Below are 17,599 nucleotides of genomic sequence, written 5' to 3'. Positions count from 1 at the left end.
CAGATGATGTGGTGACCAATGGAAATTAATGGTAAATAATGTAGTGTCATTTTGGAATCACTTTTATTGTAACTAATAATAGGCTAGAATTTGTTTCTGAAATCTTCTACATCAATGTGGATGCTACCATGATTACGGATAATCCTTAATGAATCATGAATAAGGATGAGTGAGAAAGTTAGAGGCACAAACATCATACCCCATTAGCAATAACGGGAGGTTAACATTTTTGGTGGGGTATGATATTTATGCCTAACTTTCTCACTAATCATTATTCACGGTTCATTAATGATTATCCGTAGTCATAGTAGTATCCACATTACATGTAGAAGTGTTTAGAAACATATTATATTCTTATTTAATATAAAAGTGACTCAAAATTATACAATACATTATCTACCATTCATTTCTATTGGGCACAAAATAATCAGAAACAACCAAAACAAACTGCAAATGCATCCAACAAATTGGTAAGCTAAATAGAGTCGCAAGCTAATTAGAAAAGGTGGTCACCTCTGTCTTCCATAAACAAGTACTGTAACATGGAAATATGGCCATGTGGGAACACTAACCCTATAAAGTTGTGTAGTAAGTTAAGCTTTTATTATTAGTATTATTTCTCGCAGATATGAAATGTTTCCTGAACTGTATTGCAAGGGAGGCGTTTTTACGTTTAGACAGAGCTTTGGGGCAGCATCAGAGCATCAGTGCATTTCCCTCAGGTAATCAAAAGGTACGTGGAATGACTCCAGTGCAATTGGAGAACTGAGGTACAGTATAATAAGAGCTGGAGACCGAGTTCAAGATGTCCAACCGTTGTTCTCAAGGGTATACACACACGTTTGCATACGCCTATGTAATGGATGTGCAACGGCTAGCTTAGTTAGCGGTGCGTGCTAAATAGCGTTTCAATCAGTGACGTCACTTATATTTTTGGTCCATTAAAATAACATCAAATTGATTAGAAATATAGTGTAGACGTTGTTAATGTTGTAAATGACTATTGTAGCTGGAAACGGCTGATTTTTAAATGGAATATCTACATAGGTGTAGAGGCCCATTATCAGCAACCAATACTCCTGTTTTCCAATAGCATGTTGTGTTAGCTAATCCAAGTTTATAATTTTAAAAGGCTAATTGATCATTAGAAATCCCTTTTGCAATTATGTTAGCACAACTGAAAACTGTTTTCCTGATTAAAGAAGCAATAAAACGGGCCTTCTTTAGACAAATCGACTATCTGGAGCATCAGCGTTTGTTGGTTCAATTACAGGCTCAAAAAGGCCAAAAACAAAGATCTTTTTTCTGAAACTCGTCAGTCTATTCTTGTTCCGAGAAATGAAGGCTATTCCATGAGAGAAATTGCCAAGAAACTGAAGATCTCATACAATGCTGTGACCTACTCCTTTCACAGAACAGCACAAACTGTCACTAACCAGAATAGAAAGAGGAGTGCCCCGGTGCACAACTGAGCAAGAGGACAAGTACATTAGAGTGTCTAGTTTGAGAACAGACACCTCACAAGTCCTCAACTGGCAGCTTCATTAAATAGTACCCGAAAAACACCAGTCTCAAAGTCAACCGTGAAGTGGCGACACCAGGATGCTGGCCTTCTAGGCAGAGTTCCTCTGTCCAGTGTCTGTGTTGTTTTGCCCATCTTTTCTTTTTATTGGCCAGTCTGAGATATGGCTTTTTCTTTGCAACTCTGCCTACCACATGCATGCAGACACACACACATATATACAGTGGGGCAAAAAAGTATTTAGTCAGCCACCAATTGTGCAAGTTCTCCCACTTAAAAAGATGAGAGAGGTGACCAAATACATATTTTCCACCATAATTTGCAAATAAATTCATAAAAAAATCCTACAATGTGATTTTCTTTCTTCTCATTTTGTCTGTCATAGTTGAAGTGTAGCTATGATGAAAATTACAGGCCTCTCTCATCTTTAAAAGTGGGAGAACTTGCAATTGGTGGCTGACTACATACTTTTTTGCCCCACTGTATACACACACACACACACACACACACACACACACACACTACCAGTCAAAACTTGACAGACCTACTCATTCAAGGAATTTTTTTCCCCCTGTACTATATTCTATGTGACTTTCAACTGCATTTGCATTGATGTCAATAGAGCCCTGAGTACCAGGCCGTTACGACCTTATGGTAGTTAGCAAGTTAGGCAGGCCTACTACAAAAAGGCATGCACCGAGTGCATAAAAGATGACCATTGAGTCATGGTGATGTGGAATTTTAATGCAGTCATGACTCATGATTGCAGGTAATAGTCACCGCAACAGACCTAGTCTTGATCCAGTGCTTCCCAAACTTTGCAAGTGCAGTACGATATGCCCCCCGAGATCAAGGGAGCATCCCGATCACAGGGCTAAAGAAATTAATAAGCAACACATAGTCAACTTTGAACTGTGAAACAAAGTTACTGAGAAACTAAAGAAAATGCCCCAAAAAATCAATACTTTAAATTGGTTTACTTAAATAATGTACATAACATTTTACAATAAACATTATATTCTTTTAAAAAATGAGGGATTTATATATTACATTATTTCATATATAAAATCATTTGTCAGTGGACACCGCAGATTACAAAGTATTCACAACTAAGCAGTAATCTTTCCTAAAACAGTTAAATGGATTGGGAAGTATTATGAAAAATGTGCTAACAAGAATTTACAGTTAAAAGAAATACTTGGTTAACATGATTAGCACTGCAGTATCCAAGCCTTCGAGTGGTTTAAACAATCTCTGCACCTCTGATACAGAACTATAGAGACAATGTCCATCCTTCTCTGAAAATGTATACAGGTTCACAATCCTCCTGAACCACTGTAAAGGACATGGTAGGTCAACACTGCAATGTGGCAGAAACCAATTGATGAAGAGGAGTCAACGAAGGCTTTTTTTTTTACAACACCTTGTTGATGGTTTGGGAACACAGTAATGATGACTTTCCATCTTCCAGTTGACAGCCATGCCATAAACTGACATTGTTCAGACAGAGAGTGGTGATTCACACAGATTTGTTAGCAACATGACTCCACAAAATGACACCTTTCAATTCACTCTCCTCTTGCAAAGAGTGTTGCATAGTGTTGCATAGTCTTTGATTGGCCTAATTAGCATAAATACCTGCGTGTTACTGCCAAAGATAGATACTGGATGATATCAGAGAAGAGGAGAAGCAAAATCTGTTCTCTTCAGCAGCAGGTGGCATTTTTTCATTTTTAGAAGTAAAATCACAAGACAGTTGTGACAGGAAAATATAAAAATTGAATACTTTACTAAACATCTGCATATGCGCAAAAAAAAGGTGAGTTTAAACATGTGACCACTTAGGGTTATCAGCACACAAACGTTCTCCATCACAAGATTTACCGACCCAGTCTTCATACCCTCAGTCTCACAAGGAATCAAACTGGCCGAAAGCAGTGGAGTTTAGAACTGAACCACTGTAAACAGTACAGTTATAGGGCAAAACAAAATGAGAAGCAGTGGAGTTTAGAACTGAACCACTGTAAACAGTACAGTTATAGGGCAAAACAAAATGAGAAGCAGTGGAGTTTAGAACTGAACCACTGTAAACAGTACAGTTATAGGGCAAAACAAAATGAGAAGCAGTGGAGTTTAGAACTGAACCACTGTAAACAGTACAGTTATAGGGCAAAACAAAATGAGAAGCAGTGGAGTTTAGAACTGAACCACTGTAAACAGTACAGTTATAGGGCAAAACAAAATGAGAAGCAGTGGAGTTTAGAACTGAACCACTGTAAACAGTACAGTTATAGGGCAAAACAAAATGAGAAGCAGTGGAGTTTAGAACTGAACCACTGTAAACAGTACAGTTATAGGGCAAAACAAAATGAGAAGCAGTGGAGTTTAGAACTGAACCACTGTAAACAGTACAGTTATAGGGCAAAACAAAATGAGAAGCAGTGGAGTTTAGAACTGAACCACTGTAAACAGTACAGTTATAGGGCAAAACAAAATGAGAAGCAGTGGAGTTTAGAACTGAACCACTGTAAACAGTACAGTTATAGGGCAAAACAAAATGAGAAGCAGTGGAGTTTAGAACTGAACCACTGTAAACAGTACAGTTATAGGGCAAAACAAAATGAGAAGCAGTGGAGTTTAGAACTGAACCACTGTAAACAGTACAGTTATAGGGCAAAACAAAATGAGAAGCAGTGGAGTTTAGAACTGAACCACTGTAAACAGTACAGTTATAGGGCAAAACAAAATGAGAAGCAGTAAAATAAACATTTTGGCCAACAACAAAAAATACAATCTGTACATTCTGTGCTTCTTAAAGGCCCGGTACAGTCAACTTTCAGTTTTTTCAGATTTAGTTTTATATCAAATAACACTGTTAAAGCCAGAACAAATGTGATTAGTATTATTTCCTGATAGTTGCTGGTTGAAAATACAATCTACACAGGACCTTCTAATCAGCAGGTTTGCATGGGCGAGTGCCAGCTTTCCATGGTGACATCACCATGAGGCAAAATGATTAATAGATCAATAACAAATAGTTCCAAACCTTTCTGACAATAACAGCTAGTTTTCACTTTTCCCCAGCCCACTTCCAGACAGTCTAGCAATGTTCTTGCTTGAAAAATGTATCTTAGCTAAGAAGCTATTTTGGTTTACTTCTTACCATTTTAAATTGAAAACAAACCACTCAGACCACTCTCAGGCAGTCCTAGAAAAATTCTTGCTAGAGAAAGTTTGTTGCTAAAGCAATTTTTACCTATTTCTATTGGAAATCTATTAGAGTAAGAAACTTAATTATTACCCTGATATTGATATAAAAATGGCTGCATTGGGCCTTTAAGTATATATCTAACTTCCTGGAGAGGCTTGGAGAGTGAAAGACCTAAGTTACTAGATATAGACCAAGGATGTCAAACCATTTTTTGGATGCGGGGGACGACAAATTCAATATACTTTTAAATGACTTAAAACCAAATTGAAACTGTGTAGGAATGATAATGGACCTACATACAGTTTCTTGACTGTATCCAACTCGCTAATAATCACTGAAATGAAAGCCAGACCGTCAGGGAGCATCGGAATTTCCCAAAACGATGGATAGAGGTTTATTTTTTGCAGATTTTGAGAGCGAGGATTTTTATTTATTTATTCTGTGCTGCCCTCCAGACCTCGTTGAAGACCGAATGCGGACCCCCGGGGCAAAATGAGTTTGACACACCCTGGCGTACTGCACAATTTAAACGCTTGCCACCCAATCCCCCCTTCCCCAAAACATGTGTCAACATTGGACTAAAAATTATGCCTTCCTGCATTATACTTATGCTCAAATGTTTAATCTATTCTACTGAAACATTTACTTCATGTTTGTATTCATATATTAAATGATTTATTGTTGTTGCATTGTGGAGAAGGAACCTGCAAGTCAGCATTTAGTTCATACGCCTAATGAAACGTAGACTAAAGGCATCAAACAGAAAATGTCCAGTTAGATAGAGTCACTAGTATGTGTTCAGCTAGAACATAGTTAAGCGGTTACTTCAAACCCCTCTACCATTTGGTGTCAAAACCCAAAAGGAAGTGTTATTACCAACATTTCGGCTCGTGATTCAAACTAGCACAAATTACCGATATTACACTGCACTTATTAAGTTGTCCCAAAATTTTTTTTAAATACATTTTAAGTTTCGTGATCCAATGGCAATTTCCGTGAAGTTACACCTCAGAATGAATGGAAAGCTAAAAGTACAGTGCCTCATTGGTTTGAATCCTGGCCTACATCTGTGAGAAGATTACAGAAGGCTTCATTGAGTGGTTGAACAAGGCAGTGTAGAAAAGGCTTCTGCTTTTTGGAAATAGCTTGTTTTGGTATTGCTTTACATGTAATCTGTCCAATAAAGTTCTCACAACACATTCCAAAAAAACACTCCATAAAACCTACATAGTTTTACTAAGCCAATTAGGTATATGTAGAATGTCACATGTTATAAATCACATACTGATCTACATAATAAACACACTCTAAGGCTTCAGAAATACTATGTCATGTTTATGTGGTGAGTATGAATGCATCATGACTCCTTAACATGTACATGTAAATTCATACCTTTCCTTTAACAAGACACAAATATGTGTGAGAAGGTTATTCCCTACAATATCTCCAGCATTCCCCCAGCTTTTAGCTGCCCATCTTTACATTATTCCTGTTCCATCCCTCAAAATAAAGGCTCTTGTTGAAATTCTACTAAAATATCAGCAACTGGGGCACATGAAGGCTTGAGGTTTTCATAAACGTGAGCACTATTTTTTTAACCTAACAAGGCGTGGTTTCTGGTGCACTTGTTAACTGACACTTCCAAAATGTGTAGCCTAAGACCTGTGCAAGGCCACCAGTGATATCTATATCAATCAAAATCAATCGTATTGAAGGCAGAAGCGGAGGGCATTCAGTGGAGCAATGGGCACCAATGTGCATGCGATACACACTATGGGAGTGACAGACAATCCTGTCAGACAGACAAGGAGATCCAGCCTCCTCCTGAAACAGCACAATAGACGACTAATGTAGAACCACCACACACACACACGGCTGCTAAGGGGAGGACGGCTCATAATAATGGCCAGAACGGAGCAAATGGAATGGCATCAAAAACCTGGAAACCATGTGTTTGATGTATTTGATACCATTCCACTGATTCTACTCCAGTCATTACCACAATCCCTTCCTCCCCAATTAAGGTGCCACCAACCTCCTGTGACACACTGAAAACCTCAGTACAGAGAAACAGCTAAACAAGAACCAAGTGTGGCTCTATCCCTTGACACAACAGCCTCGACCCAACCAATAGGAGGCAGGAGGCAGCAATGGTGGGCGGGTCCAGGAGTCGTAGTTCCTTAGTTAGACCCAATGAGGAGCTTGAGTCATCAGCGGGAGGATAGAAAGACCTTGGGCTCTATAGTGATGGACGAGGCCTCAAATCAAGTGGATACCATATTCACATGCTAATCTATGTGCCAAGGCTCCCTGGCTTGGTGGAGGAATCCACCACCATGGCATGGATACTAGCTTAACATATTTTCATATGTAATAAATGGCCAGTAGCAGTGGTGGCTCTCGGTGTACTACATAGCTATGTCTCTGTGTCAGTAAGGAAGTCCCTGGTGAAGGCAGCCATCTTGGTTCGTTAGGTCTCAGGGTTGATGGCTGTAGTCATGGTCGCCATCTTCATGTACTGTGTGAAGATGGCATCAAAGGCCTCGTCCCTGTGGATCATGGCACCAAACACCAACGGCTGAGAGAGAGAGAAATAAAGACAGAGGTAGACAAGTAGACAGATGTAGAGTGACAAGCCGAGAGGAAAGGAGGGTGGAAGATCACAGATCAACTTATTAATAGTATATTGACCAACAGTACCAGACCTAAATAGAGAGAAAACATGGTCTAAAATAGACTGTCCATAAGTGTTCCTACCTTCTGGGTGGACGGTGTTGCTATGGAGATTCCCATTCCAGACCCAGGCAGTACAGACAACACTTTGTACTGTGGGACAAAAAATCCACAGATAAACAACATTTACATTCTACTGCAGCAGTACATTTTTTAGAAACCAATGAATTGAGACATTGGACAGAAGGTGGAGCAAAGATGAAGACACCCACCTTCTGAATATCAGTGATGTCAATCAGTTTGATGACTTTATTCTTTTTAGAGGAGTTTGACCTGGAGCTTGAGCTTTCAAAGCAAAGGTAACTGGTGATGGATAGAAAACACATAATAAGCATGAAGAAGTAGGCCAATATAATACACCTGAAAAACACAAACTAATACAACATGATGCCAAGTGGGATTTCTACATGTGACAGCTAGGTGTTGGCAGTAGATGGCTTACTTTTCAGTGACAAAGAGCACCCCATTACGGATGTAGTCAGTGGGACTCTTCCTGTCCCTGTTGATCAAGCAGCATCGCCAGCCATTCTCACACACTGCAAACAAAACCAATCAAGACACACGCAAAAGTCTGCCACACTGCCAACACACAGTCAATATTGATGGTTTCACAGCTTGCACTGCCCCAACATAACACAATAAATAAACACTAAGTTCATCATCGACTATGGAAGCAGAGTCAACATGTAACAGGGGAGGAAGCTAGCCAGGCACAATGTAGCTGTCGCTGCTGAGGTTTATTCTGTGGCGCTCTACCAACCTGCTAGAGGGCGCTCATCCTCGGATAGATTGAAGACCTCGTGGAAAGAACCCTTCTTAGTATTGTAGACCCTGCCAGTCTGTTCCTCTAGACTGGTACCGGATGCTAGGCCTGTCCCTAGACTCCCACGAGCTACTGCCGGCTGAATCTAAGAGAAACAGAGTGGGGAAAAGGACAGAGGGAGAGAGGAAAGGACAGAGGGAGAGAGGAAAGGACAGAGGGAGAGAGGAAAGGACAGAGGGAGAGAGGGATGGACGGAGGGAGAGAGGGATGGACGGAGGAAGAGAGGGATGGACGGAGGAAGAGAGGGATGGACGGAGAAGAGAGGGCAGCATGTTAGACCAGGAACCAGAGAATTAGCTAAACCCAAGCAGCGCATGTGTATTATAGCAGACTCTCTCAAACCAGCAGCTTGGCTTTGACTTCAGCATCAATCAAAGCTTACTCAGGTGAGCAGTTGTTTGGGAAGCAGTGTATATTGGCTGGGGTGCTTGTAGAGCGCGTTGGGTGCCTTGCTTATGGGGATGTGAATGATAAGGTTGTGGTGTGTCTCATGCAAGGCATGAAGCCATGAACTCATACGGGACCAGAATCTTTCACAGTAAAGAATGAAACGTGTCAAAAAAGACTGGAAGATAGTGAGACAGGCTTATAATTTTTAGTACATTTCTCCAGAATACACACACTGGAAAACATAGATAACTATTGATAAGTGATATAAAACAACCTTTAATAATTGTATGTGATTTTATGAGAGAGTAGATATGATATTATGATAGATAGGAACTAAACTTTTGGTACAAACTACAAATACTATTAATGAACCACTATCTTTCCAAAACACATAAGCAGTTTCTACCAGTTACGTCCTCACCACACACAAACACACACACACTTTGAATATAGGGTTCCTTCTGAAAGTGTCTGAGAACGGATCAAACAGTTCCAGGCAAAAGTAACTTAGGCCTGACCAAAACCTCATGAAGCTGATTGAGAGAATGTCTTCACTATTATTCTACAATGTAGAAAATAGTCAAATGAAGAAAAACTCTTGAATGAGTTGATGTGTCCAAACGTTTGACTGGCACTGTATATTCAAAACACCATTATGGTAAACTCTTATGAGTTCAACTTTGGTTAAACACGCCAAATATTACTTTCAACAGCACTGTGGTAGATGCATAGGTTTAAACTACGTGGCACATTTGGATCCTTCACACTCACAGTTATCATGGCTCTACTACTGAATTCCAAAAGGGCAAGGGGACCATTTGGAATGCAGCTCATCGCTAATGACACACACACACAGGTGATGGTGGCGTACACACAGGCACACAAGAACCAAAGTGCACACTAGGTAGCCCTACCTTTTCATACCCAGAGAGCTGAGAGGGAGAAACAGAAAACTCAGGAGATCAGACATTGACATGAGGGATCCCACAGTCCCAGCTGCTGTGAACACCCACATGAATAGGGAGGAACCCGCGACAATGACACACATCAATATGAAGTGGTTGGTTGCACCTTAATTGGGGAGGACAGGCTCGTGTCATGACTGGAGCGGAATAGGTGGAACGGTATCAAATACATGGTTTGATGCCCCTCCATTTACGCCGTTCCAGCCATTATTATGCACCGTCCTCCCCTCAGCAGCCTCCACTGGTGTACACCTATGCACATAAACACTGAGTGGACAAAACATTAAGAACACCGGCTCTATCCATGACAGACTGACCAGGTGAATCCAGGAGAAAGATATGATCCCTTTGATGTCACTTGTTAAATCCACTTCAATCAGTGTAGATGAAGGAGAGACAGATTAAAGAAGGATTTTTGAAACTTGAAACAATTGAGACATGTATTGTGTATGTGTGCCATACAGAGGGTGAATGGTCAAGAGAAAAGTTGCCTTTAAAACGGGGTATGCTATTAGGTAGGTGCCAGGCGCACCGGTTTGTCAAGAACAACAACGTTGCTGGGTTTTTCACACTCAACAGTGTTTGTATCAAGAATGCTCCACCACCCAAAGGACATTCAGCGAACTTGACACAACTGTGGGAAGCATTGGAGTCAACATGGGCCAGCATCCCTGTGGAGCGCTTTCCACACCTTGTAGAGTGGATGCACCGAGGAATTGAGGCTGTTCTGAGGGCAAAGGGGGGTGCAACTCAATATTAGGAAGGTGTTCCTGATGTTTTGTACACAATGCAGAAAGATACAGTTGAAGTCGGGAGTTTATATACATCTTAGCCAACGACATTTAAACTCAGTTTTTCACAATTCCTGACATTTAATCCTAGTAAAACATACCCTGTCTTAGGTCAGTTAGGATCAACACGTTATTTTAAGAATGTGAAATAAGAATGTCAGAATAATAGTAGAGAGAGTTATTTATTTCAGCTTTTATTACTTTCATCACATTCCCAGTGGGTCAGAAGTTTACATACACTCAATTAGTATTTGGTAGCATTGCCTTTAAATTGTTTAACTTGGGTCAAACGTGTCGGGTAGCCTTCCACCAGCTACCCACAATAAGTTGGGTGAATTTTGGCCCATTCCTCCTAACAGAGCTGGTGTAACTGAGTCAGGTTTGTAGGCCTCCTTGCTCGCACACGCTTTTTCAGTTCTGCTCACAAATTTCTACAGGATTGAGGTCAGGGCTTTGTGATGGCCACTCCAATACCTTGACTTTGTTGTCATTCAGCCATAACTTTGGAAGTATGCTTGTGGTCATTGTCCATTTGGAAGACACATTTGCGAACAAGCTTTTAACTTCCTGACTGATGTCTTGAGATGTTGCTTCAAAATATCAACATCTCAAGAAAAGCACCCCCACTTTTCGCACCAAAGTACATTCATCTCTAGGAGACAGAAAGCATCTCCTTCCTGAGCGGTATGACGGCTGCCGGGTCCCATGGTGTTTATACTTGCGTACTATTGTTTGTACAGATGAACGTGTGACCTTCAGGCGTTTGGAAATTGCTCCCAAGGATGAACCAGACTTGGAGGTTTATAATTAGTTTTCTGAGGTCTTGGCTGATTTCTTTTGACTTTCCCATGATGTCAAGCAAAGAGACACTGAGTTTTAAGGTAGGCCTTGAAAAACATCCACAGGTACACCTCCAATAGGCTAATTAACATCATTTGAGCCAATCTGAAGCTTCTAAAGCCATGACGTAATTTTCTGGAATTTTCCAAGCTGTTTAAAGGCACAGTTAACTTAGTGTATAACTTCTGACCCACTGGAATTGTGATACAGTCAATTATAAGTGCAATGATCTGTCTGTAAACAATTGTTGGAAAAATGAACTGTGTCTTGCACAAAATAGGTGTCCTAACCGACTTGCCAAAACTATAGTTTGTTAACAAGACATTTGTGGAGTGGTTGAAAAACAAGTTTTAATGACTCCAACCTGAGTGTATGTAAACTTCCGACCTCAACTGTACATGTATTACATATAACAGTATATAGTCTGAGACATACCCGTCTGGACAGTGTGGCGCCCCCACGCTCCTTCAGCTGGGGGTCTGTGGGCAGGCTGGTCCAGATGATGTGGGGCGTGTCATACTTGTCCCTTAGCTTGGGACAGCTCCTAAACAGGAAGTCGATGATGAAGAACTTGATCCCTGCATACAGCCCTGGAGAGGTGGCACAAGAAAAGGGGATGAGAGGTGGCACAAGGAAAGGGGATGAGAGGTGGCACAAGGAAAGGGGATGAGAGGTGGCACAAGGAAAGGGGATGAGAGGTGGCACAAGGAAAAGGGATGAGAGGTGGCACAAGGAAAGGGGATGAGGGGTGGCACAAGGAAAGGGGATGAGAGGTGGCACAAGGAAAGGGGATGAGAGGTGGCACAAGGAAAGGGGATGAGAGGTGGCACAAGGAAAGGGGATGAGAGGTAGCACAAGGAAAGGGGATGAGAGGTGGCACAAGGAAAGGGGATGAGAGGTGGCACAAGGAAAGGGGATGAGAGGTGGCACAAGGAAAGGGGATGAGAGGTGGCACAAGGAAAGGGGATGAGAGGTGGCACAAGGAAAGGGGATGAGAGGTGGCACAAGGAAAGGGGATGAGAGGTGGCACAAGGAAAGGGGATGAGAGGAGATATCCTCGTGATCCATGGAGGTGTCTCAACATTCATCTTTTTTTTCTGTATTTTTCTCAGTGCTTGGGGCCATCACTGGGTAGGTATAGTGGCAAGTCAATCAATCAATCAAATGTATTTACCGATACCCAGCCTAAAACCACCAAAGAGCAAGCAATACAGAAGCATGGAATAACTCCCTTGAAAGACCAGAACCTAGAACAAAATCTAGAGAGGAACCAGGCTCTGAGCGGTCCTCTTCTGGCTGTGCCGGGTAGAGATTTAAGAGTACATTATTCAAGAAGTTCAAACGTTAACAGATGACCAGCAGGGTCAGACAATAACCATGGAGGATGTTCTGATCTCAGGTCATGCGAGGGTTTTACATATTGTACCAACCCATCATGAAGCCCATGAGTTTGTAGGGAAGGAGACAGGAGCAGATGAAGGCCACCCACAGACCGATGTAGAGCTTCTGAGTGATCTCAGGATGCACCCACATGAACAGGCTGAAACACAGGGGCACACAAGGATACAAAGTGTGAAACAAGTTGGTTAACAACCTTAAATAAACTGGAAACACACACACACACACACACAAAATACATACACACACGTCACTCACTTCTTTATTTTCTCCAGGACATCTGCCATCTTTCCAAATAGATTCTGTGAAGAACACACACATTTGTGAAAACAGCACACCAGCTTAAGAGAGCAACACCTCACATCACAAAGTAGATGTCATCGTGACACCTCACACTTTTTCTTATTTTTTCTCTCTCCCCCATTTCGATCATGTCTCATCGCTGCAACTCCCCAAAGGGCTCGGGAGGTCGAGGCATGCATCCTCTGAAACATGACCCGCCAAACCGTGCTTCTTAACACCCGTCTGCTTAACCCGGAAGCCAGCACCAACAATGTGTCGGATGAAACACTGTTCACCTGACGACCGAGGTCAGGCTGCAGGCGCCCCGCCCGCCACAAGGAGTCAATAGAGTGCGATGAGTCAAGTAAAGCCCCCCGGCCAAACCTAACCCAGACAACACCGGGCCAATTGTGCACCACCCTATGGGACTCCCGATCACGGCCAGTTGTGATACAGCCCGGGAACGAACCAGGGTCTGTAGTGACGCCTCTAACACGGCAATGCAGTGCCTTAGACCGCTGCGCCACTCGGGAGCCCATCTCTAGCCCTTTCTAAATCAAAAGGTGAAGACATGATCAAATCACATGATCACAGCTCACCTGTGCTTTTTGAGCGACATCAAGAACTAACTGGAACTTCTCTGAAACAGTCAGATCCTCCTTTGGTGGATCCTGGGAAAAGATGAAAAGTTACATCCAAAACTATTCCCCCCCAAAGCAGAAATTGTTCTGGTAACAACCAGTGCCCCCAAATTGGCAAACACTGAAGGCGTAAGGGCTTGAAGGGATGGCAGGGTAGCCTAGTGGTTAGAGCGTTGGACGAGTAACCGGAAGGTTGCAAGTTCAAACCCCCGAGCTGACAAGGTACAAATCTGTCGTTCTGCCCCTGAACAGGCAGTTAACCCACTGTTCCTAGGCTGTCATTGAAAATAAGAATTTGTTCTTAACTGACTTGCCTAGTAAAATAAAAATAAAAAGGGGGAGGTTTGTTTTTGGACCCCCTTCCCAAAAGAGGTTCATACACTTCTTACCGCAGGTTCAGAGATCTCCGGCACAATACTCCACTGGATCCTCCAACCTCTGAGAAGAAAGCGGAGAGAAACCTGTTTGACTCATTTCACAAGCAGATTGTTAATTGTTCCACTGGACAATAGGTGATGCACATTGCAAAGAGGTAAGCTACCTGGAAATTAGGTAATTCAAGGACAGCCTGAGAATGGCTAGGAAGAGAAACAAGGGGATGGCCCAACCGTGCCACGCTGCATTCACATAGATCTGTGGAAAACAGAGAGGGAGTGGGGGAGGGGAGAATAGGTCACACAATCTACCATCGCTAGTCTATAACCCATACCAAGTATGGTCATCTCGTTACTATGCAATAGATATATACTGTACTCATGCAGATGCCAATAAAGAGAGAATTTTTTATGTAAATCTATAAACAAATATATATATATATACATATATATACAAATATATACACACACACACACGAGGATAGAGATATTGATCTTCATTGCTGGGATCTTTCATACGCTGTGATAGTGTGTGTGTGCGTGTGCACACTCACAATGAAGGCAAAGGTTGACGTATACACGGAGTGCCAGCTGGATAAGGCAAAAAGGTTCCTCTTGAAGTTAGTGACAGGTTTGGCACCTCGCTCTACAGAGGGGTAGAAAGTATTGACCATTAAAGCACAATCAGAGACTGAGACAAAAATCTATTTATTATTACAAACACATTTTTCATATTCCAATTTTCATATTCTGATTCTGAATACATTTCTGAATATTCGTCAAGATACCCCTGACAGAGTGTGATTGTTACATTTTGTCCACTAAATGTATAGTACTTACTGAGTCGTCTCATGTTTTCAGTCAATCTGAGGACAGGGGAAAGAGAAAGGGAGTTTGATTCAACTAGAACTCTGCATGACAAAAGCATAAACAATGTAAGACAAGCACAAACATAACTAGATATGTTTTGGTGGAGAACAAGTACAAAATGATCTTACTGCATTTAGGCACCATTCATGAGAAAGTATGTGGTGCATGGAAGAATCTCTTGTCTCAGAAGGTATTTTTGTCTGCCTCTCTATCCCATCTCCCCATCTCTTTCAGCCTCCAAAACTAACATCAAGGCCATTTCAACTGGTGCACAATGAATGCTCCTTCCTTCTCTTCCCTCCCTCTCTACCATCTAATATGTACTTGGATAAAGTTACAGCCAGGATAGTTTGAGTCAGGCTACCCATGACTCCACAGGCATGGTGAACACTGAGTGTTGTCTCCCTCTCTTCCTTCTCTCTTTCTCTCACCCCTCTGTCTATTGTACTTGTATTCAGTACGAATCCCCATGACTCCAGTCTACGTCATTCAGGAGAGGACTGAGAATTGGAGAAAGAACCGGAGCCCTAAAAACTGACACGGGGCCAGTTGGTGCAGTTCCACTCAACAAGGTCACTGTATGAACTGTGTAGGGAGAGCTGATCCTTAATCAGTCCTAAAATGCGAAGAACAAAAAAAGGGCCAGCTGCAATGCCCTCAACCCACCACCAGGGGTCAGACAATCCTCCCACTTCCATAACACCATGGTTACAACCTCTGCTGTGCTGAAAGCCCTGGGATTGGCTGTAGGTTATAATATTAGGCCAATCAGACATCAGGGTGAGCTCATGAGGACAGTAGTTCCCATCATGACTGGCTACTTTACGGTGGGTGCTGATGAATAGCATGCTGACAGACTCTAGGCCCATTACAAAGCCATCAGTTTTATGACCCTTCTCTAAGCAGCATGTACTGTGTCCTTTGAGCCGGTTAACCTGATGACTACAGTGGCTGGCTGGTCGTCCACGCTGATCAAACAAGAGGAGAGAGGCCGAGGGGAGCAATTACAGAGGAAATGATGAAGTCAGAATCTAGAGTACATCATTTCTCAATGGGAAAGCATTGGTTGTCTGAGGTGGTTGTGGTTATGGGGGCAGTTCTCACCTCTTAGCGCTTAGCGGCTCCTCTGGCTCCACCGTGTTCACCTCCGGCTGGAAGCGGAAGTCCTCGATGTACGCTCCAAACCGCTCGTACAGCCACGTCTGCAGCCGCGAGTACATGGTCTCCTTCTGCTTGTCTGCAGAGGAACCGATTGGATATTGTTAGACCTCGTTTTGTTGAATCAAGTCTGTTAGAGCTGGGTTGCAACAAAAGCCTGCACATCCTTTCCAGGACTAGTGTTGGTGACCGCTGCCTATACTGTAGGAAATAACCATGTTGGAATGGTTGTACATTTGACCAACTCAACATTACCCGACTTACACTTATAGTAGCATCAAATGTTGTGAGCACAACACCACTGTGTTATTTTGGTCAGGCCTAAGTTACCACACCACTGTGTTATTTTGGTCAGGCCTAAGTTACCACACCACTGTGTTATTTTGGTCAGGCCTAAGTTACCACACCACTGTGTTATTTTGGTCAGGCCTAAGTTACCACACCCACTGTGTTATTTTGGTCAGGCCTAAGTTACCACACCACTGTGTTATTTTGGTCAGGCCGAAGTTATTTCAGTTACATCAGTATTTCTTAATCTGCATCAAAGTGTATCCGAACACCCTTCTCTCTCACCACATGCTGAATTATCACTAGTGCACGTCTCTGGAACCAATTAACTAACAGAGACCTCATTCAAATGAATAGCAGCCCGACATCACACCCAATTAAAATAGAAAACACTGCTTATTCCCCTTAGACACCTCACATGTGTACCATTAAAATCTGCACCACAGCCTCCCTGTTTGGAATATAGAAGAATTAAGAGTGGCTGAGTGGACGAGCAATGTGGTGGTCAGTCTTCCAAGGGTAGCCTCCCAACTCCACAATGTTAACATCGGTCTGGGATTTCCGAGACTATGGTGGTGGGTTTTGGAGGGAGAGTGATGACAAATGGTTAAAGTGTTTACGTCTGAGGTCAAGCATAAGGCCGCACACTGAATTCTTACATCTGAAACTACACTGAACAAAAATATAAATGCAACATGTAAAGTGTTGGTCCCATGTTTCATGGTCTGAAATAACAGATCCTAGAATTGTTCCATATGCACAAAAAGCTTTTCTTTCAAATTGTGTGCACACATTTGTGTGGTGTGACAGGTGTGGCATATCAACAACCTGGTTAAACATCATGATCATTACACAGGTGCACCTTGTGCTGGGGACAAAAGGTCACTAAACATTTCAGTTTTGTCTCAACACAATGCCACAGATGTCTCAAGTTGAGGGAGCATGCAATTGGCATGTTGACTGCAGGATTTTCCACCAGAGCTGTTGGCCGAGAACTGAATGTTAATTTCTCAACCATATGCCAAGTCCAATGTCATTTTAGAGAATTTGGCAGTACCTCCAACCGGCCTCACAACCGCAGACCACGTGTATAGTGTTGTGTGGGTGAGCAGTTTACTGATGTCATCGTTGTGAACAGAGTGCCCCATGGTGGTGGTGGGATTATGGTATGGGGAGGCATAAGCTACTGACAATGAACACAGTGGATCTATGGCAATTTGAATGCACAGAGATACGGTTACGAGATGCTGAGGCCCATTGTCGTGCGATTCATCAGCCGCCATGACATGTTTCAGCATGATAATGCACGGCCC

At 42.4% G+C, this 17,599-nt stretch overlaps 1 protein-coding gene across 9 annotated transcripts in view; it reads right to left on the bottom strand.

Annotated features, from left to right (window-relative positions):
• Window positions 1–2,484: 2,484 nt before the first annotated feature.
• The window catches only part of gramd4b (GRAM domain containing 4b), a 52,438-nt gene continuing 37,323 nt past the window's right edge, over window positions 2,485–17,599 (bottom strand). For 6 of the 9 annotated variants that reach the window (XM_031833125.1, XM_031833127.1, XM_031833132.1 and 3 more), the window contains 15 exons: window positions 15,945–16,077; window positions 14,811–14,836; window positions 14,525–14,616; window positions 14,138–14,229; window positions 13,986–14,034; window positions 13,555–13,626; window positions 12,932–12,975; window positions 12,706–12,815; window positions 11,711–11,865; window positions 9,594–9,611; window positions 8,227–8,374; window positions 7,909–8,002; window positions 7,679–7,769; window positions 7,491–7,559; window positions 2,485–7,311 (listed from right to left, as the gene is read on the bottom strand). In XM_031833125.1, coding sequence (XP_031688985.1) covers window positions 7,204–7,311; window positions 7,491–7,559; window positions 7,679–7,769; window positions 7,909–8,002; window positions 8,227–8,374; window positions 9,594–9,611; window positions 11,711–11,865; window positions 12,706–12,815; window positions 12,932–12,975; window positions 13,555–13,626; window positions 13,986–14,034; window positions 14,138–14,229; window positions 14,525–14,616; window positions 14,811–14,836; window positions 15,945–16,077 — 1,301 coding nt within the window. In that variant the 3' untranslated portion in view covers window positions 2,485–7,203. The remainder of the gene's footprint in view (window positions 7,312–7,490; window positions 7,560–7,678; window positions 7,770–7,908; window positions 8,003–8,226; window positions 8,375–9,593; window positions 9,612–11,710; window positions 11,866–12,705; window positions 12,816–12,931; window positions 12,976–13,554; window positions 13,627–13,985; window positions 14,035–14,137; window positions 14,230–14,524; window positions 14,617–14,810; window positions 14,837–15,944; window positions 16,078–17,599) is intronic. The other 3 variants (XM_031833128.1, XM_031833129.1, XM_031833134.1) reach the window with 1 other exon arrangement.

This window comes from Oncorhynchus kisutch, linkage group LG10 (genome assembly GCF_002021735.2).
Source record: "Oncorhynchus kisutch isolate 150728-3 linkage group LG10, Okis_V2, whole genome shotgun sequence".
NCBI classification, from domain to species: domain Eukaryota; kingdom Metazoa; phylum Chordata; class Actinopteri; order Salmoniformes; family Salmonidae; genus Oncorhynchus; species Oncorhynchus kisutch.
The sequence above is the reverse complement of the archived record's forward strand: the minus strand, read 5'-3'. Positions and strand labels throughout refer to the sequence as shown.